The sequence below is a fragment of the Heptranchias perlo genome, chromosome 24 (genome assembly GCF_035084215.1).
Source record: "Heptranchias perlo isolate sHepPer1 chromosome 24, sHepPer1.hap1, whole genome shotgun sequence".
Classification (NCBI taxonomy): domain Eukaryota; kingdom Metazoa; phylum Chordata; class Chondrichthyes; order Hexanchiformes; family Hexanchidae; genus Heptranchias; species Heptranchias perlo.
In genome coordinates this window covers 1,242,469-1,264,617 of record NC_090348.1, presented here as the reverse complement: position 1 = coordinate 1,264,617, position 22,149 = coordinate 1,242,469, and the positions used below count along the sequence as shown (strand labels likewise).

At 42.3% G+C, this 22,149-nt stretch overlaps 1 protein-coding gene across 1 annotated transcript in view; it reads right to left on the bottom strand.

The window, feature by feature from the left end:
• Window positions 1–403: 403 nt before the first annotated feature.
• Window positions 404–22,149, bottom strand: part of LOC137341489 (WASH complex subunit 4) — an 84,881-nt gene continuing 63,135 nt past the window's right edge. The window contains exons 25-33 of the mRNA XM_068004596.1: window positions 13,991–14,125; window positions 7,620–7,728; window positions 6,462–6,528; window positions 6,296–6,382; window positions 5,799–5,946; window positions 5,107–5,203; window positions 3,811–4,007; window positions 2,222–2,321; window positions 404–1,639 (exon numbers count right to left, since the gene is read on the bottom strand). Coding sequence (XP_067860697.1) covers window positions 1,572–1,639; window positions 2,222–2,321; window positions 3,811–4,007; window positions 5,107–5,203; window positions 5,799–5,946; window positions 6,296–6,382; window positions 6,462–6,528; window positions 7,620–7,728; window positions 13,991–14,125 — 1,008 coding nt within the window. The 3' untranslated portion in view covers window positions 404–1,571. The remainder of the gene's footprint in view (window positions 1,640–2,221; window positions 2,322–3,810; window positions 4,008–5,106; window positions 5,204–5,798; window positions 5,947–6,295; window positions 6,383–6,461; window positions 6,529–7,619; window positions 7,729–13,990; window positions 14,126–22,149) is intronic.

Here is a 22,149-nt window from a genome sequence, read left to right as displayed (position 1 = left end):
TATAAGATGAGGGAAAGTAGTTGACATTTTCTGGTTATTTTGCTGCTTATGGATAATATTGTAAACATTAAACACTTTCTTGCAATGAAACTGTGTCACTTGTAAACATTATCAGCATTCTGTAAATGTATTAATGCAATCTATAACTTTTTTTAACCTGGTTAGTGATTTAATGAGATAAAGATGAACAGACCAGAATGACTTGTTATTATCATTACACTAGAATAGTTGAACAAAAACATTTCAAAGACAGAACTGGCAGGAGCACATTTGCCCATGAATGATACAAGGGTGCTTTTAAATATCAAAATCTGAGGTGAGTGTATATACACAGACACGTACATACCTTGAAGATACCACTTCCCTTTATACCAGGTTCATAAAGTACATTTAATAAATAGTAAAAGGTAAACAGAAAAGTTTTATGTGCTGAAAGATTCACAGGATTAAAAAATTAGAGTTTCACATTATGATGTTCTTTAATTATTTTGAAACTGAACAAACTATTTTGTTTGGTCCAATATTCCTGAGTATTACAAATTATTAGTGCATATAAACTGGCAAATATATCAGTTACATTTTATACCAGGTGGCTTGCAATTAAAAAGCTGCATACAACAGGTTTAATTCAAATACTTAAGTGCAACTTAGAAAGAGTCTGACACTTTATCAAACACTTCTGTTCTTAAATAAACTGATTTATTCAAATGAGAATTCCTTTTAGCAGGTTTTAGACATTTCAAATATATGTAAATTTGCACATTTTTATATAGTTTTGTAGAATTAGGTCCATGCACTTCTGTATTCAAGTGGGGGAGCTGTTGCAGCATGAGTGAGAGACAGCTTGAAGCAAACTGATTAGATGCTGGAGATCAAGACTGAAGCAGCACAATCTAGAACCAGAAATTAATATAAAAGCCAAAAAGGATTAAAGCTTTGAATACTGACAGCTTTATACTCAGCCTGTAGACCCCACTCCTGCCTAAAAGGAGAGAAGTTCAGTTATAATCAGCCTGTTATAACTTGGAGCATTAGCTGCCTTTGTTCTGCAATGATGTGGAGATGCCGGTGATGGACTGGCATACTCCTAGTCAAAGCAATAAAAATTAGGGCTTTGATATCCCACTGTAAACGAGTGATCATTTATTTCACTGCTCGAGTACAATTCCATTCAGTTAAATTTTGACCATGGTGTTTTGTTTAACGAGACAAAGCTCATCAGCACTGAACGGATTAGGTAGACCTGTCCACCATTACTGCTTGCCAAAGAGGAAAATGATCTACGATGGCTGGCGGATTTTGTGAACATAACACGGGATCTGCCAGCTTCTCTCACCCACCCTATAGAAACCAGGCACCAGAAACTGCGGCCAGGACTCTAGTCAGGAGATTCAAGCTCTGGGACTGCAAAATGTACAATAGTCCAGTCAAAGTTTCAAGCACAAAAACCAAGCCACATGAAAATATAAATTAGTTACAAAAGCAGTCAAAAAGTAAACAGTGCGAGAGACAATAAGGGAAGGTGCAGAGAGAAAGAAATACATGGTAATAAGTTTTCTTTGAATGTGGCACTATTTCATACTAGAGTCGGACACCGAACTGTTTAACGAGTCATCGTTGCTCGATTTGGCTGATTCATCTGGAGAGAGGAAAATGTTACAAGTTGTTAGGATTAGAAAAAAATCAAATCACTTCAACCAAATATTGGACATTAAAATGAATTTCACGGCACAATAGTCATTAATTTACCCCACACTATACAGAACTAGAAAATAATTAGTATGTGTCCTTTGTACACACTGCAGCCTGAAAATTATGAGATTTCTTTAACTGTGCCCAAGTCTGCCCCCCTCATGTGTTAGTAATAGTTGCAACCTGAGGCAAGCAGTGCAAGACAATGAGATACTAGAAAATAGTTGTTCCATTTTCAGCCAGTTTTTACCTTCTAGCTCTAAGTTGCAAAAACACTTTTCTCCTACAATAGAACTCCCTCTCCCCTCACCCCCAACATTAGCAACTGAGATGTTTTCTTTTAAACTGTTAAAAGACAATATTCCTGCTGTAATAATGCAATGCCCCAGTGTTGACCTACAGTATTGCATTGCACTGATACGACTCCCACACTGCTGCATCAGTCATATAACCCAGCCCAATATACAGCTGGTCTTTGATGGGTCATTATCCAGAAAGAGGGAACACAAATTGAACATTGAACACTTGCCTTCCCTCTCCTTTCTCTCCTGACTTTCCTCTGCTGCCGTCTGATCTCCCCTGAAGAAAATCCTGGCACTGCTCAGTGAGAAATACAGCAGCTCAAACTCCTGAACACAAAGAATACAATCAATATACAATCAATAAACTAGTCAGGGCAGCCTCACTTTACATTGGTTGGACAAGAGCTACACAGCAAGTTGGATCCATGAACAGGTTTCTGTCCAACTTTATCGAACTCTTAATAAAATTCTTCCTAAAGTGCAGTTGACTTTCCTCACACACAGATTGATGGAGCCTCTTGCATTAATAGGATCATAAATATTATGCTTTTTTTGGAGCCTGTGTTTTCGAGAAGTGTTATAAGATACAAGCAAACTGATTGTTCCCATTCGATTTGACCTGCAGCAGAAACTGAGAGGCTGATCAAATTCGGTCAGTAGATAGTCACCTTAATTCCAAATCCCTGTGACTGCATTTACCAGATCATTATTTTTTGAGGCGGTAACAAGGAGGGTCGATGAGGGCAGTGCATTTGATGTAATCTACATGGATTTTAGCAAGGCCTTTGACAAGGTCCCACATGGCAGACTGGTCAAAAAAGTAAAAGCCCATGGGATCCAAGGGAATGTGGCAAATTGGATCCAAAATTGGCTCAGTGGCAGGAAGCAAAGGGTAATGGTTGACGGGTGTTTTTGCGACTAGAAGGCTCTGTACTCGGTCCTTTGCTTTTTGTGGGGGGCTTGATCAAGAAGTTTGCAGATGATACAAAAATTGGCCGTATGGTTGATAGTGAGGAGGAAAGCTGTAGACTGCAGGAAGATATCAATGGATTGGTCAGGTGGGCAGAAAAGTGGCAAATGGAATTCAATCCGGAGTTCTCCCCGGTGTGAGGACCAATATTTATCCCCCAACTAACATCACCACAAACAGACCGACTGTTTACTGATCCAATCACTATTTCTGAGCCTTCTGTGCACAACGTCCGATAAATGGAACACTTCAAAAAGTAATCAATTTTGGGATGTCCTCAGGACATGAGCTGTAATAAATACAAGTTCTTCCTATTTAACAGCTTAATTAATTTCTAAAAATGCCGTCTACAAAAGTAGCAAAGGTCTTTTTTACCGCTGTCATTTAACATTTATCTTATCTTTTTATTTTTCCCTTTGAACTAATTCTAATTGTACAATCTGCTCAATGTTTGAAAAGTAATACATTAGAAAATGCATGATTCATGATGTTAGATTCAGAGTTAACGGATATTAAATAAACATGCTTGTGGCTGCCTGCACTGATTGTTCCCAAACTATTTGGCCAGCAAGCAGATGTGATCCCAATCAACAAAGCATTTTGGTTGTGTTTTCTGACCAAACGTTCCAGGTGTATGATTTCATTTGACATCAATATCTTAATTATAAAATTCCCATTTGAATACCAGCCACAAACATACAGCTTTTATCCTGTGTTTGGATTACCTCAAATCAAGCTGGACTTCCATTTTTAGAGCAGACTCAGAGTTGCTGCTGCAGTACTCCGAGTGACGTGACAGAGCACAGAGCATCAGACTACCTACTTGAACAGAAATCAGTACTGTACCTGCAAATAGATGTCCAACCTTTTCTGGGTTAGATTCATCGTTTGCATGAGTTTTTCATCTTGATTAGTTGACTGAACATGTTGCTGTTTGAGAACTGCATTCTTTTCTTTCATATATTTCTCTCTCACTGACTGAAACCAGTGCAACGAGTCAAATTCCTGGTACTGATCCAACAGTTTAAGAATGTAGGCAACACCTGCAATAATTGAAGAACTCACACAGATCAGCAATGTATAAACAAATTAAGCCTTAAACACTTAATGCGTGCATCAGAATTTGAACTCAGCTGTGAGGAAACTGGGAGGTTAGGGAGAGAAAAGACTGGAAATAAGGAATTCAGTCACCGTCCAATTGCGTGTATATCCGAGAAACTGCCCAGAGCCGCTCGGCCTGACTGACAGAGCACAGCGCTGGAGCACCAGCCTAACCAAGATACACTGAATCTTGTGCTCATCGTCTCCTGTCAGTCATATATTTAAACATTTATACAAAATCTTTCTCTTTTGTATCAGTACTGTATTTGGGTGTTCCTGATGGGCATCAGTTTCGTCAACAAGATGCTTGGAAAGGCATTGAATAGGGGAGGGGGGAAGGGCAGCTTGCTCCTCAGTATATCCAACTTACACCAAGAGCTTCATTGAGAGGCACAAACTCCTACAAGATAGTTTCACCAACTGAGAGGAGCAAACCCGACCACACCAACTTGCCCTGCCCATTCCACCTGGTGCAAAATGAGACTCACTTTCCATTTATTTCCATTTTGCAAGTGTCTTTAAAAAAAAATCAAAACTGCACAAGCATTAATCTTTTTTGCCACTTTTTCCAGCTCCATTTTAAAGATTATGGAAGCAGCCTGCTCCAGGTCAAGTCCCGTTCAAAGCCCTGGAATGGCAATCTGTGGACAAGCATTAATGTGTGCTGCCAGTTAATGATGAACCCTGGCAGTACTGTAACAGGGGAGCTTTGCCCACAGAGTTTGGAATAACTGAGACCATGGTCACCTTTTGTTTAGATAGCTCTAAATTTCCAATGTTTATAGAGGCAAATGGAAGTTGAATTTTCCATCTTTTCACCAGCTCAGCTCCTATCTGCCATGATGTACAAGGCATTAGAATACACACAAACAGATGACACACTTCAGACTGGGCTCCTGACCTCCAAATTGGTCTTAATTTGTTGACTTACTGGTACGTTGCTTTTGTTAACCGCTGACACAATCTTTCAGCAGATAGGAGAGAGAGTCCCAGGAGTGCATCAACATTACAGGAAAATCACATAGATGTATTTTGACTAACCCATTGCAAACCCGTCATCGGTAAAGGCAGCTCCAACTTTATTCTTCTTATTCAACTTCTCCTTGCAGCTTATTGAGTGGTCGACAAAGTTCAATGTCTGTAAAGATCCAGCCACAACCATCAGACATTAGTGGACTGTTACAGACTTAACGTATCCCCTACAATAATACCAAGTATAACTTGGCTGAGGGTTTACAGTTAAATTTAAAAATGAAAAAGTCAAGAAGTTCAATACTATTAAACTGACTACTTCAGGTTGCAATTTATTGATAAAAATCTCATGTCTGTGCACACTTCTAGCTATTCCCATTATAAATTCCTGTGTCCACATTTATAATGGTAACTGACTTTGTAAATGCATAATGCTGTAATTATATTTTCCTTCCAATGGAAACCTCAGTTTAACATCTCCCAGCCCCTTTCTACTGCAGAGACTCTAACAACCAACCAACTCCTCTGCTTCCCAAATTCTTGTACATCTTCCCATTTAACTATGACGAATATAAAATCGAAGTGCTATGTAGAAATAAGGACAGAATGTAAGATGGTAAATGGGGATGCGATAAGTCTGCATACCCTGTTCTAATTATCCTCTGCCCTCTAACTTCACTACGCTCATGTGCAGTGTCACAGGAGATTGACTAGTATATCAGAAAATGCAGGGTAATCTAAACATGGACAGATATACCTACCAGTGGAGGCACAATGATGTAGAAGTTGCGTAGATGCATATTTTTAGAGCTACGGAACTCAGGAGCAAATACCTCCACCAGCATCTTGAAGTATTCAGTCCCCTCTGCGGAGTTTCTAGTGAGATCAGTAAGGACAGAGTCCAGCTGTCTAGCATTTAAAAAAAACAGAACAGGAAGGTTAAAAAAAACCCACTGCAATGACCAACACCCATTTAAAATGAGGAATGATTAAATGGACAGCAATCATATTTCTCAGTCCTCTTGAGGAAGGTGCTAGGAGGTTAGTACTAACTGAAGAATAAACCTGCTGGGAAATGGTAAAGATGTTTTTGTCCAGACCAACTGTGAATGATGTGATCAGAAAGCAAAGAACCGAATATGTGATTTGGACTAATTTAGACGGTTGATTCAGTATTAGATGTACTTGGTTGCGCAGTACCTCTCTCAGGGTAAGGTGTGATTTTAACCACGGCCAGTGCTTTTCCTGCTAACGTTACCTGGCCGCTGTCTGAGTTTCCTCCGAAAGTCCTTCTTCTTTTACAAGTTCCTCAAAGTTCACAATATCCTCCAAGTCCGGAACAAATCTAAAACAGAGTTGAGTCACTGTAAGCTCATTGCTCGCTGTGCCAAGTTTGGACACTTGCTTTTGTAATTAAACAGTACCTTATTGCATTACTACAGCAATGCAGTCCACCAGATCGAATCATCCGAACATAGCCCATTGCGTTCCCTGAAAGGAAAACCATTATCTAGGAAAATGAAAGGCATTCACCCATAGTACAAACATCATATACTCACTCCTATTGTGTGTACACTATTCCATTAATTGTATTCTCATCAAGACGTACAAACACTTCTGGTATAACTAAACAAATAGTTTACTTAACCACACATGCATGTGTCCAATGAGCAAATCAACCCTCCTGCAGGGCACACATTACATAGAATGTACAGCACAGAAACAGGCCATTCGGCCCAACATGTCTGTGCCGGTCTTTATGCTTCACAGGAGCCTCCTCCCTCATCTCACCCGATCAGCATATCCTTCTATTCTTTTTTCCCTCGTGTTTATCGAGCTTCCCCTTAAATGTATGTTATTCGCCTCAACTACTCCATGTCGTAGCGAGTTCCACATTCTAACCACTCTCTGGGTAAAGAAGTTTCTCCTGAATTCCCTATTGAATTTATTACTGACTATCTTATATTTATAGCTCTAGTTCTGTCCTCCCCCATAAATGGAAACATTTTCTCTATGTCTATCCTATCAAACCCTGCCATAATCTTAAAGACCTCTATCAAATCACCCCTCAGCCTCCAACATTAGTTGGAATTTAAGACTGAACCACGTAAGGAAGTTACTATCTTTCAAAATTTGATAACTAGAAGAGCTCAGAATCAGTTGTACCTCCCTGATCATGTGTGTGTGACTGCGTCACCAGGTGTAGCACTGAGCCAGACGCGTCACCAGGTGTCGCACTGAGCCATACGCGTCACCAGGTACCAGGTTCAATCCCTGCTCTGTGCTGAAGTAGCTGATCACAAATGGGGTTGAGGTGTGGTCCACTTCAAACTCTTAGTTTTCAAATTCAACATGACCTCCATTTCCATGGATTGTCTATAGGCCATCATCAACCCCTTCTCCAAGGCCCAAACCAGAGAACTTAGTTGAGGTACAGACTCCAATCCACCTTTCCATTAGCACAATAGGGCTGAGCATCTTTGGACCATACCAGCAAATTACATACTGTATCTAGAAACAGAAGAGGAACCCCAAAACAGTATGGCTTACACTGCATTGGAAGTTCTCCTTCAGTCACTTACCTATCTGGCTAATAAGCTGCCTGAACTGGTCGAGGTAACTCTGTCCCTCTGGAGTCAGCCCAAGTTTTCTGATGCCTCGATTAAACTTGTCTGCCCGGTCAAAAGGATACTGTGAACAAGAGTAAGTTGATTCATCTTACTAAACTGTGACTGAATCGAGGAGCAAAGCCAACAATGTACAGTGAATCAATCACACTTTTTATTATTTGCTATTTTCCAAGATTTTTACTGGTTTCAGAGATTGTATTCCACAATTCCATCCATTTTTCTATGGAATCTGCAAATTGGGGGCCTGTGGTCGGACTGTTCTTTAACTTTTTGCTCCCCTTACACATCTAATCCTCTCCCACAGGACACAGAGGGATTGGAATCAGAAACTGGTGGGGCAAAACAGTAAATGAACAATGGGAGGCGTTCAAGGAGGAGATGGTTCGGGTACAGAGTAGACACATTCCCACGAGGGGGAAAGGAAGGGCATCCAAAGCTAGAGCTCCCTGGATGACTAAAGATATAGAGATTAAAATCAAACAGAAAAAGGAGGCTTATGACAAATGTAAGGTTCATAATACAGTAGAGAACCAGGCTGAATATACAAGTTACAGAGAAAATCTAAAAAAGGGAATAAGAGGGGCAGAGAGAGTATGAGAATAGATTAGCGGCTAACATGAAAGGGAACCCAACAGTCTTTTATAAACATATAAATAGTAAAAGGGTAGTCAAAGGAAGGGTGGGACCGATTTGGGACCAAAAAGGAGATCTTCTTGTGGAGGCAGAAGGTATGGCTGAGGTACTAAATGAATAAATCGCATCAGTCTTCACTAGAGAAGAGGATGCTGCCATTTTAACAGTAAAGGAGGAGGGAATAGCAATATTGGAGAGGATAAAAATAGAGGAGGTACTTAAAAGATTGGCAGTACTCAAAGTAGAAAAGTCACCTGGTCCGGATGAGATGCATCCTCGGTTACTGAGGGGAATAAGGGTGAAAATTGCAGAGTCTCTGGCCACAATCTTCCAATCCTCCATAGATATGGGAACGGTGCTGGAGGACTGCAAATGTTACACCCGGTTCAAAAAAGGGGAGGGATAAACCCGGCAATTACAGGCCAGTCAGTCTAACATCAGTGGTGGGGAAACATTTAGAGACAATAATCCGGGACAAAATTAATTGGCACTTGGAAAAGTCTGGGCTAATAAATGAAAGTCAGCACGGATTTGTTAAAGGAAAACCCTGTTTGACTAACTTGATTGAGTTCTTTGATGAAGTAATGGAGAGGGCTGATGAGGGTAGTGCGGTAGATGTTGTGTATATGGACTTTCAAAAGGCATTTGATAAAGTACCATATAATAAATTAAAGCCCATAAGAGAGATAGGAGCAGGAGTAGGCCATTCGGCCCCTCGAGCCTGCTCTGCCATTTAATGAGATCATGGCTGATCTGATTTTTACCTCAACTCCACTTTCCCGCCCTTTCCCCATATCCTTTGACTCCCTTGCTGGTCAAAAATTTGTCTAACTCAGCCTTGAATGTATTCAATGACTCAGCCTCCACAGCTTTTTGGGGTAAAGAATTCCAAAGATTCACGACCCACTGGGAGAAGAAATTCCTCCTCATTTCCGTCTTAAATGGGCGACCCCTTATTCTGAGACTATGCCCCCTAGTTTTAGATTCCCCCATGAGGGGTAACATCCTCTCAGCATCTACCCTATCGAGTCCCCTCAGAATCTTGTATGTTTCAATAAGATCTCCTCTCATTCTTCTAAACTCCAATGAGTAAAGTCCATGGGATTAAAGGGACAGTGGCAGCGTGGATACAAAATTGGCTAAGGGACAGAAAGCAGAGTAGTGGTGAATGGTTGTTTTTCAGACTAGAGGGAGGTGTACAGTGATGTTCCACAGGACCACTGCTCTTTATAATACAGATTAATAACCTGGACTTGGGTATATATGTTATAATTTTAAAGACTGCAGATGACATAAAACTCGGAAGTGTAGTAAACAACTTGGAGGATAGTAACAGACTTCAGGAGGACTTAAGACATACTGGTGAGATGGGCAGGCACATAGATTCATAGATTAGGCCGAATGGCCTCCTTCCGTGCTGTAACCATCGAGTCCGTGCCGGCTCTAAGTAAGAGCAATCCAACTAGTCCCACTCCCCCGCTCTATCCTCACAGCCCTGTAAATTATTTCCTTTCAAGTACTTCAGTTCCCTTTTGAAGGCCATGATTGAATCTGCCTCCACCACCCCCTCGGGCAGTGCATTCCAGATCCTAACCACTCGCTGGGTAAAAAAACTTTTTCCTCATGTCACCTTTGGTTCTTTTGCTAATCACCTTAAATCTATGTCCACTGGTCCTTGACCCTTCCACCAATGGGAACAGTTTCTCTTTATCTACTCTGTCTAGGCACTTCATGATTTTAAATACCTCGATCAAATCTCCTCGCAACAGTCTCTGTTCCAAGGAGAACAACCCCAGCTTCTCCAGTCTATCCACGTAACTAAAGTCCATCGTCCCTGGAATCATTCTAGTAAATCTCTTCTGCACCCTCTCTAAGGCCTTCACATCTTTCCTGAAGTGTGGTACCCAGAACTGGACACAATACTCCAGCTGTGGCCGAATCAGTGTTTTATAAAGGTTCATCATGACTTCCTTGCTTTTGTACTCTCTGCCTCTATTTATAAAGCCCAGGATCCAGTATGCTTTTTTAACCGTTTCCTCAACCTGCCCTGCCACCTTCAACGATTTGTGCACATATATCCCCAGATCTCTGTTTCTGTACCCCTTTTAGAGTTATGCCCTCGAGTTTATATTGCTTCTCCTCGTTCTTCCTACCGAAATGTATCGCTTCGCATTTTTCTGCGTTAAATTTCATCTTTTTTTAATTTGTTCATAGGACGCAGGTGTCGCTGGCAAGGCCAGCATTTATTGCTCATCCCCAATTGTCCTTGAGGTGGTGGTGGTGAGCCACCTTCTTGAACCGCTGCAGTTCGGGTGGTGAAGGTTCTCCCACTATCTGCCTCGTGTCCGCCCCTGCCACCAGCCTGTCTATATCCTCTTGAAGTCTATCACTATCATCCTCACGGTTCACTACGCTTCCAAGTTTTGTGTCATCTGCAAATTTTGAAATTGTGCTCTGTACACCCAAGTCCAAGTCATTAATATATATCAAGAAAAGCAGTGGTCCCAGCACTGACCCCTGGGGAACATCACTGTACACCTCCCTCCAGTCCGAAAAACAACCGGTCACCACTACTCTCCGTTTCTTGTCCCTTTGCCAATTTTGTATCCATGTTGCTACTGCCCCCTTTTATTCCATGGGCTGCAATCTTGATAAGCCTACCGTGCGGCACTTTATCAAATGCCTTTTGGAAGTCCATATACACCACATCAACTGCATTGCCCTCATCGACCCTCTCTGTTACCTCATCAAAAAACTCTAGCAGGTTAGTTAAACACGATTTGCCTCTAACAAATCTGTGCTGGCTTTCCCTAATTAATCCACACTTGTCCAAGTGACTTAATTCTATCCCAGATTATTGTTTCTAAAAGTTTCCCCACCACCGAGGTTAAACTGACTGGCCTGTAGTTGCTGGGTTTATCCTTACACCCCTCTTTGAACAAGGGTGTAACATTTGCAATTCTCCAGTCCTCTGGCACAACCCCCCCCCCCCCCCCCCGTATCTATGGACGTTTGGAAGATTATGGCAGTACCTCCGCAATTTCCACCCTTATTTTCCTCAGCAATCTAAGATGCATCCCATCCGGATCGGGTGACTTATTTACTTTAAGTACAGCTGGCCTTTCATGTCATGGCAGATGAGATTTAACGCAGAGAAGTGTGAAGTGCTGCATTTGGGTAGGAAGAATGAGAGAGGCAATATAAACTAAATGGTACAACTTTACAGGGGGTGCAGGAACAGAGAGACCTGGGGGTGCACATACACAAATCTTTGAAGGAAGTTGAGAAGGCTGTTAAAAAAGTTTACGGGATCCTGGGCTTTATTAATAGAGGCAAAGAGTACAAAAGCAAGAGTTATGCTAAACCTTATAAAACACTGGTTAGGCCTCAGCAGGAGTATTGTGTTCAATTCTGGGCACCATACTTAAGGAAGGATGTTAAGGTCTTAGAGAGGATGCAGAAGAGATTTACTAGAATCGTACCAGGGATGAGAGATTTCAATTATGTGGAGAGACTGGAGAAGCTGGGATTGTTCTCCTTAGAACAGAGAAGGTTAAGGGGAGATTTGATAGATGTGTTCAAAATCATGAAGGGTTTTGATAGAGTAAATAAGGAGAAACTGTTTCCAGTGGCAGAAAGGTCAGTAACCAGAGGACACAGATTTAAGGTGATTGGCAAAAGAACCAGAGACGACATGAGGAAACATTTTTCATGCAGCGAGTTGTTATGATCAGGAATGCACTGCCTGAAAGGGTGGCGGAAGCAGATTCAATAGTAACTTTCAAAAGGGAATTGGATAAATAGAATCATAGAAGTTTACAACATGGAAACAGGCCCTTCGGCCCAACATGTCCATGTCGCCCAGTTTATACCACTAAGCTAGTCCCAATTGCCTGCACTTGGCCCATATCCCTCTATACCCATCTTACCCATGTAACTGTCCAAATGCTTTTTAAAAGACAAAATTGTACCCGCCTCTACTACTGCCTCTGGCAGCTCGTTCCAGACACTCACCACCCTTTGAGTGAAAAAATTGCCCCTCTGGACCCTTTTGTATCTCTCCCCTCTCACCTTAAATCTATGTCCCCTCGTTATAGACTCCCCTACCTTTGGGAAAAGATTTTGACGATCTACCTTATCTATGCCCCTCATTATTTTATAGACTTCTATAAGATCACCCCTTAATCTCCTACTCTCCAGGGAAAAATGTCCCAGTCTATCTAACCTCTCCCTATAAGTCAAACCATCAAGTCCCGGTAGCATCCCAGTAAATCTTTTCTGCACTCTTTCCAGTTTAATAATATCCTTTCTATAATAGGGTGACCAGAACTGTACACAGTATTCCAAGTGTGGCCTAACTAATGTCTTGTACAACTTCAACAAGACATCCCAACTCCTGTATTCAATGTTCTGACCAATGAAACCAAGCATGCCGAATGCCTTCTTCATCACCCTATCCACCTGTGACTCCACTTTCAAGGAGCTATGAACCTGTACTCCTAGATCTCTTTGTTCTATAACTCTCCCCAACGCCCTACCATTAACGGAGTAGGTCCTGGTCTGATTCGATCTACCAAAATGCATCACCTCACATTTATCTAAATTAAACTCCATCTGCCATTCATCGGCCCACTGGCCCAATTTATCAAGATCCCGTTGCAATCCTAGATAACCTTCTTCACTGTCCACAATGCCACCAATCTTGGTGTCATCTGCAAACTTACTAACCATGCCTCCTAAATTCTCATCCAAATCATTAATATAAATAACAAACAACAGCGGACCCAGCACCGATCCCTGAGGCACACCGCTGGTCACAGGCCTCCAGTCTGAAAAACAACCCTCTACAACCACCCTCTGTCTTCTGTCGTCAAGCCAATTTTGTATCCAATTGGCTACCTCACCTTGGATCCCGTGAGATTTAACCTTATGTAACAACCTACCATGCGGTACCTTGTCAAAGGCTTTGCTAAAGTCCATGTAGACTACGTCTACTGCACAGCCCTCATCTATCTTCTTGGTTACCCCTTCAAAAAACTCAATCAAATTCGTGAGACATGATTTTCCTCTCACAAAACCATGCTGACTGTTCCTAATCAGTCCCTGCCTCTCCAAATGCCCGTAGATCCTGTCTCTCAGAATACCCTCTAACAACTTATCCACTACAGATGTCAGGCTCACCGGTCTGTAGTTCCCAGGCTTTTCCCTGCCGCCCTTCTTAAACAAAGGCACAACATTTGCTACCCTCCAATCTTCAGGCACCTCACCTGTAGCTGTCGATGATTCAAATATCTCTGCTAGGGGACCCGCAATTTCCTCCCTAACCTCCCATAACATCCTGGGAAATACTTGAAGGGAAAAAATTTGTGGGGCTATGGGGAAAGAGCAGGGGAGTGGGACTGATTGGATAGCTCTTTCAAAGAGCCGGCACAGACATGATGGGATGAAAGCCCTCCTCCTGTGCTATACCTACTGTGATTCTTTGAACGGATCATCAGAAAGCACAAATGAAACAGGTTGAAATTTAGTATAATGCTTTCACTTGGCTTACAACTGACACCCAACCTGCCATCACCTGGCCCGCACACTGCCTAAACACAACTCACACTGTGCTCCCGGTCAAGTAAGTGCCTGAAGGACACCGTCCACAAATAAACTGAACTTCAATACTTTAGCAGTTCCACTCATACCTTTTGATCATTTTGGTCCTTGGTCTCCTTAAAGAATCGAATGTCTTTGATTAGTCGAGACTTGATATGTTCATCATACATGAACTGGCTGAAAATATAAAATTTTTTCCTCAGAAACTGGTAGGTGAAATTGACCTGGAACAAAAATTGCAAGGATACAGTTTGCGTAATCATAGAACCATAGAAAATAGGAGCAGGACATTCAATATGATCATGGCTGATCCTCTATCTCAATATCATATTCCCACTCTCTCCCCATACCCCTTGATGCCTTTTGTGTCTAGAAATCTATCGATCTCCTTCTTAAATATATTCAGTGACTTGGCCTCCACGGTAGAGAATTGCACAGGTTCACCACTGAGTGAAGAAATTTCTCCTCATCTCAGTCCTAAATGTCCTACCCCGTATCCTGAGACTGTGACCCCTCGTTCTGGACCCTCCAGCCAGGGGAAACATTCTCTCTGCATCCAGTCTGTCGAGCCCTGTCAGAATTTTATATGTTGTAACGCAAAAACACTCACACTGCCCCAGGCTCGCGATCACACACACACTCTGCCTCTACAGAAATGGGGAGTAGGTGGAGGGAAAAGAGGGATTGAAAAATGCTTTTGGTTTGCAGCATACTCAAAATAAGCAAGATATGTAGCAACTGAATGCTGGAAGTATTCCACTGGAAATATTCCACTGGAAATATTCCACAACAGCCGGTCCATAAAACACCACCTCAGAAGTTTTTGGGTCATGTATAAAAGGGTCAGTGTAAGTTCCACAGTCACCCACTATGTATAACATTACAAATGTAGAGCATGAGTGTTCCTTTCTGTCCCTTTCATTTCCCATTTAAAGCTTCAAATACTTAATCTCTGGTTCTTAGAGCTCTCTATACTCTGTATAATCTTTTCATACAATGCATTTATATTTGAAGGTGTGAAAAACCCAGAGTAGATGTACTTGACGGTAAACATACTGAAGATATTTGACTTATCAACTCTAGGCAATTTGTTTCAACTTTATTTATCAAAGCAATTTGTTACCTTGCTTCTAATGACCTCACATATTGCATCAGAAGTGTAGAGCTGGGCCTGTACCCAAATACAAAACTGGTTTGCAAATTCTTATAGATTTCACATCTAGAGATAAGAAAGGCATGAATGCGGGTTTCAATATCAGATGGGCTGGGGGGGTGCAGAAAAAGAGGCTTGCGATGGAGAGGATGTGGGATCAGAAACTCAGCTCAGGGTTGAGCCTGAGACAGTGGCCAGGGAGGGGGTGGAGTTTGTGATGATAGAGCAAGCCCCAAAAATGACAATTTCAGTCTTCCCAATATTTACTACAGTAAGTTAAAACTCATCCACAATTGGATGTAGGACAAGCAGTCAGACAGCAGAAGAGTGGAGAGGGGTGGTGGAGAGGTGGAGCTGGCTGCCATTAGTGACAGAGGCTGATCCCATGTTTGCAGTTGTTGTCACCAAGGGGCAGATGTAGATGGGCCGGGGGCAAGGATGGATCCTCGGGGAACTCGAGATGGCAGCACAGCAGTAGGAAGAGGAGTCATTGCTGGAGGTGCTCTGACTACGGTTCGACAGTCAAGAGTGGAATCGAGCAAAGGCAGTCGATGAAGCATGACAACAGAGGAGAGGCATTGGAGAAGGACAGCGGTCAACTGTGTCAAAGGCTGTAGAGGGGACAAGGAGAGAGAATGCACAGAGGACGTCATCTGCAATTTTAGTTAGGGCCATTTTGGTGCTGTGGGAAGAGTGAAAGCCAGATTGGAGGGATTCAAACAGGGTGTTGTGGGAGAGATGGGCACAGAGTTGGGAGGTGACAACATGTCCAACCACTTTGGAACGGGGCGATGGTTACTGAGGACAGAGGGATCAAAGGTGAGGTTTTTTTTTTGAGAACGGGGTGATGACTGTGGTTTTGAAAGGGAGGGGGATTATGCTTGAGGAGAGGGAGCCGTTAACAATATCAGCCAGCACAGGCATCAGGAAGGGAAATTGGGTGGTCTGGAGTTTAGTGGAGTTGGGGGGTGGGGGAGATGAGGCTAGTAAAGGGGTGGGGGGGGGAGGAAGGAGGAGAAGGAGGACATGGAGATGATGAGGAAGAAACTAGAGACTAAAGGGTAAAGGGGTAGGGGCTGGGAGAAAAAATAAAGTTGAAATCTGAAACTCACTCACAAAAGGCTGTGGGTGCTGGAGGACAATTGGAGCTTTCAAGACTGAGATCGATAGATTTTTGTTGGGTCAGGGTATCGAGGGATATGGAGCAAAGGCGGGTAAATGGAGTCGAGGTGCAGATCAGCCATGATCAAATTGAATGGTGGAGCAGGCACGAGGGGTTGAATGGCCGACACTGTTCCTCGTGTTCCTATGAGAAGCAGCAGAGGCAGCCGAATGGATGGTCTGTTGACAAAGAAACCCATGACTTGCTGCTAGTGAGAGCAGATGGGACAGGGGAGGGGAATGTGTGGAAGTAATTGGTGGTAGAGAAAAGGAGCTTGGGGTGATCTTCACCCTTTGGAATAATCCTACAGTAGTGGGCGGTTTTACACAGAATGTACAGCACAGAGACAGGCCATTCGGTCCAACTGGTGTGTGATGGTGTTTATACTCCACACAAGCCTCCTCCCTCCCTACTTCATCTAAACCGGTCAGCATATCATAAGAACAGAAGAACATAAGAAATAGGAGCAGGAGTAGGCCAATCGGCCCCTCGAGCCTGCTCCGCCATTCAATAAGATCATGGCTGATCTGATCCCAACCTCAAATCTAAAATCATGTCCAATTTCCTGCCTGCTCCCCGTAACCCCTAATTCCCTTTACTTCTCGGAAACTGTCTATTTCTGTTTTAAATTTATTTAATGATGTAGCTTCCACAGCTTCCTGGGGCAGCAAATTCCACAGACCTACCACCCTCTGAGTGAAGAAGTTTCTCCTCATCTCAGTTTTGAAAGAGCAGCCCCTTATTCCAAGATTATGCCCCCTCGTTCTAGTTTCACCCATCTTTGGGAACATCCTTACTGCATCCACCTGATCAAGCCCCTTCACAATCTTATATGTTTCAATAAGATCGCCTCTCATTCTTCTGAACTCCAATGAGTAGAGTCCCAATCTACTCAACCTCTCCTCATATGTCCGCCCCCTCATCCCCGGGATTAACCGAGTGAACCTTCTTTGTACTGCCTCGAGAGCAAGTATGTCTTTTCTTAAGTATGGAGACCAAAACTGTATGCAGTATTCCAGGTGCGGTCTCACTAATACCTTATATAACTGCAGCAATACCTCCCTGTTTTTATATTCTATCCCCCTAACAATAAAAGCCAACATTCCGTTGGCCTTCTTGATCACCTGCTGCACTTGCATACTAACCTTTTGATTTTCTTGCACTAGGACCCCCAGATCCCTTTGTACTGCAGTACTTTCCATTTTCTCGCCATTGAGATAATAACTTGCTCTCCGATTTTTCCTGCCAAAGTGCATAACCTCACATTTTCCAACATTGTATTGCATCTGCCAAATCTCCGCCCACTCACCCAGCCTGTCCATATCCCCTTGTAGGTTTTTTTATGTCCTCCTCACTCTCTACTTTCCCTCCCATCTTTGTATCATCTGCAAACTTTGATATGTTACACTCGGTCCCCTCCTCCAAATCGTTAATATAGATTGTAAAGAGTTGGGGACCCAGCACCGACCCCTGCGGAACACCACTGGCTACCAGTCCGAGAATGTACCATTTATCCCAACTCTCTGCTTCCTGTTAGATAACCAATCCTCCACCCATGCCAGAATATTACCCCCAATCCAGTGATTCTTTATCTTGAGCAATAATCTTTTATGTGGCACCCTGTCGAATGCCTTCTGGAAGTCTAAATACACTACATCCACTGGTTCCCCTTTATCCACTCTGTACATTATATCCTCAAAGAACTCAAGCAAATTTGTCAGACATGACTTCCCCTTCGTAAAGCCATGCTGACTTTGTCCTATTAAATTATGTTTATCCAAATGTTCCGCTACTGTCTCCTTAATAATAGACTCCAAAATTTTACCCACCACAGATGTTAGGCTAACTGGCCTATAATTTCCAGCCTTCTGCCTACTACCCTTTTTAAATAATGGTGTTACATTAGCAGTTTTCCAATCTGCCGGGACCTTTGCCGAGTCCAGAGAATTTTGGAAAATTATTACCAAAGCATCCACAATCCCTACTGCCACTTCCCTCAAGACCCTGGGATGTAAGCCATCAGGTCCAGGGGATTTATCTGCCTTGAGTCCCATTAATTTACTGAGTACCAATTCCTTAGTGATTTTAATCGTATTTAGCTCCTCCCCCCCTAGAGCCCCCCGTTTGTCCACTGTTGGGATATTCTTAGTGTCCTCTACCGTAAAGACTGAAACAAAATATTTGTTCAGCATTTTTGCCATCTCCATGTTTCCCACCATTAATTTCCCGGTCTCATCCTCTAAGGGACCTACGTTTGCCTTAGCCACTCTTTTTCTTTTTATATAACTGCAGAAACTCTTGCTATCTGTTTTTATATTTTTTGCGAATTTATTTTCATAATCTATCTTCCCTTTCTTAATCAATCCTTTTGTTACTTTTTGCTGTCTTTTGAAGACTTCCCAATCTTCTATCCTCCCACTAAGTTTGGCTACCTTATATGTCCTCGTTTTTAGTCGGATACTATCCTTAATTTCTTTACTTAGCCACGGATGGCTGTCATTTCTTTTACACCCTTTTTTCCTCAGTGGAATATATTTTTTTTGAAAGTTGTAGAATAACTCCTTAAATGAACACCACTGTTCATGTACCGTCTTACCCTTTAAACTATTTTCCCAGTCCACTTTAATCAATTCCGCTCTCATACCATCATAGTCTCCTTTATTCAAGCTCAGTCCGCTTGTTTGAGAACCAACCTTCTCACCCTCTAATTGGATATGGAATGTAACCATGTTATGGTCACTCATTCCAAGGGGATCCTTAACTAGGACATTATTAATTAATCCTGGCTCATTACACAGGACCAGGTCCAAGGTTGCTTGCCCCCTTGTAGGATCAGTTACATACTGCTCAAGAAATCCATCCCTAATACACTCAATAAACTCTTCCTCAAGGCTGCCCTGCCCAATTTGATTTGTCCAGTTAATATGATAGTTAAAATCCCCCATAATTATAGCTGTTCCCTTATTACATGCCCCGACTATTTCCTGATTAATACTTCTTCCAGCAGAGTTGCAACTATTAGGAGGCCTATATACTACGCCCACGAGTGTTTTTTTCCCCTTATTATTCCTTATCTCTACCCAAACTGTTTCATTATCCTCATCCTTTGTCCCAATATCTTTTCTCTGTATTACAGTGATTCCTTCCCTTATTAACATAGCCACCCCACCTCCCCTTCCTTCCTGCCTGTCCTTCCTGATTGTTAAATACCCTGGCATATTTAATTCCCAGTCGTTGTCACCCTGCAGCCATGTTTCTGTAATGGCCACAAGATCATACCCATACGTCGTTATTTGTGCCGTTAACTCGTCCATTTTGTTACGAATGCTACGTGCATTCAGATAAAGAACTTTCTCACTTATCTAGCTTCCCCTTAAATCCATCTAGGCTAGTTGCCTCAATCACTCCTCGTGATAGCAAGTTCCACATTCTAACCAGTCAGAAGTTTCTCCTGAATTCCCTATTGGATTTATTAGTGACTATCTTATATTTATGACATCTATTTCTGGTCTCCCCCACAAGTGGAAACATCATCTCCGCATCTACCCTATCAAACACTATTGTCTGAATGAGCTTTATCAGGTCACCCCTCAGTCTTCTCTTTTCCCCAGCCTGCTCAATCTTTCCTGATAGGTATAACCTCTCAGTTCTGGTATCATCCGAGTAAATCTTTTTTGCACTTTCTATAAATATGCACGTCACTCCGCTTTTTAAGAAAGGAGAGAGAGGGAAACCAGGGAATTATAGACCAGTAAGCCTAACATCTGTTGTGGGGAAAATGCTGGAGTCCATAATTAAGGATAGGGTGACTGAACACCTCGAGAATTTTCCGGTAATCAGAGAGCGCCAGCATGGATTTGTGAAAGGTAGGTCATGCCTGACAAACCTGATTTGAATTTTTTGAAGAGGTGACTAAAGTAGTGGACAGGGGAATGTCAATGGATGTTATTTATATGGACTTCCAGAAGGCATTTGATAAAGTCCCACATAAGAGACTGTTAGCTAAGATAGAAGCCCACGGAATCGAGGAAAAAGTACGGACTTGGTCAGGAAGTTGGCTCAGTGAAAGGCGACAGAGAGTAGGGATAATGGGTAGGTACTCACATTGGCAGGATGTGACTGGTGGAGTCCCGCAGGGATCTGTCTTGGGGCCTCAATTATTCACAATATTTATTAACGACTTCGATGAAGGCCATAGAAAGTCTCATATCCAAGTTTGCCGATGACACAAAGATTGGTGGCATTGTAAGCAGTGTAGTTGAAAACATAAAATTACAAAGGGATATTGATAGATTAGGTGAATGGGCAAAACTGTGGCAAATGGAATTCAATGTAGGCAAATGTGAAGTCATCCACTTTGGATCAAAAAAGGATAGAACGGAGTACTTTCTAAATGGTAAAAAGTTAAAAACAGTGGATGTCCAAAGGGACTTAGGGGTTCAGGTACATAGATCATTGAAGGGTCATGAACAGGTGCAGAAAATAATCAATAAGGCTAATGGAATGCTGGCCTTTATATCTAGAGGGCTAGAGTACAAGGGGGCAGAAGTTATGCTGCAGCTATACAAAACCCTGGTTAGACCGCACCTGGAGTACGGAGAGCAGTTCTGGGCACCGCACCTTCGGAAGGACATATTGGCCTTGGAGGGAGTGCAGCGTAGGTTTACTAGAATGATACCCAGACTTCAAGGGTTAAGTTACGAGGAGAGATTACACAAATTGGGGTTGTATTCTATAGAGTTTTGAAGGTTAAGGGGTGATCTGATCGAAGTTTATAAGATATTAAGGGGAACAGATAGGGTGGATAGAGAGAAACTATTTCTGCTGGTTGGGGATTCTAGGAGTAGGGGGCACAGTCTAAAAATTAGAGCCAGATCTTTCAGGAGCGAGGTTAGAAAACATTTCTACACACAAAGGGTGGTAGAAGTTTGGAACTCTCTTCTGCAAACGTCAATTGATACTAGCTCAATTGCTAAATTTAAATCTGAGATTGATAGCTTTTTGGCAACCAAAAGGTATTAAGAGATATGGGCCAAAGGCAGGTATATGGAGTTAGATCACAGATCAGCCATGATCTTATCAAATGGCAGAGCAGGCATGAGGGGCTGAATGGCCTACTCTTGTTCCTATATTCCTATGGATGTCAGAACTGTTCACAGAACTCCAAGTGTGGTCTAACCAAGGTTCTATACAAGTTTAACATAACTTTCCCTCTAGAAAGGGGAACAGATAGGATGGATAGAGAGAAACTATTTCCACTGGTTGGGGATTTTAGGAGTAGGGGGCAGAGTCTAAAAATTAGAGCCAGACCTTTCAGGAGTGAGATTAGAAAACACTTCTACACACAAAGGATGGAAGAAGTTTGGAACTCTCTTCCGCAAACGGCAATTGATACTAGCTCAATTGCTAATTTTAAATCTGAGATAGATAACTTTTTGCCAAGCAAAGGTATTAAGGCATATGGGCCAAAGGCAGGTATATGGAGTTAGATCACAGATCAGTCATGATCTTATCAAATGGCAGAGTGGGCTTGAGGGGCTGAATGGCCTACTCCTGTTCCTATGTAAATGAATCCAAGTGCTTTTTTTTAAAAAAAAGGCCTTATTAACCTGCTTTAAGATTTGTGTATCTGTACCCCCAGATCCCTCTGCTCCTCTGCCCCATTTAGGCTGTCATTATCCAAGCAGTATGGGGCCTCCTTATTCTTCCCACCAAAATGTAATACCTCACACTTATCTATAATTGAAATTCATTTGCCAATTACACGCCCATTCTGCAAGTTTATTAATGTCTTCCTGTGATTTGTTGCAGTCCTCCTCAGGATTAATTATAACCCCCCAATTTGGTGTCATCCTCAAATTTTGAAATTGTATTTCTGATTTCAAATCATTTATGTAAATGATGAACAACAGTGATCCCAGCACCGATCCCTG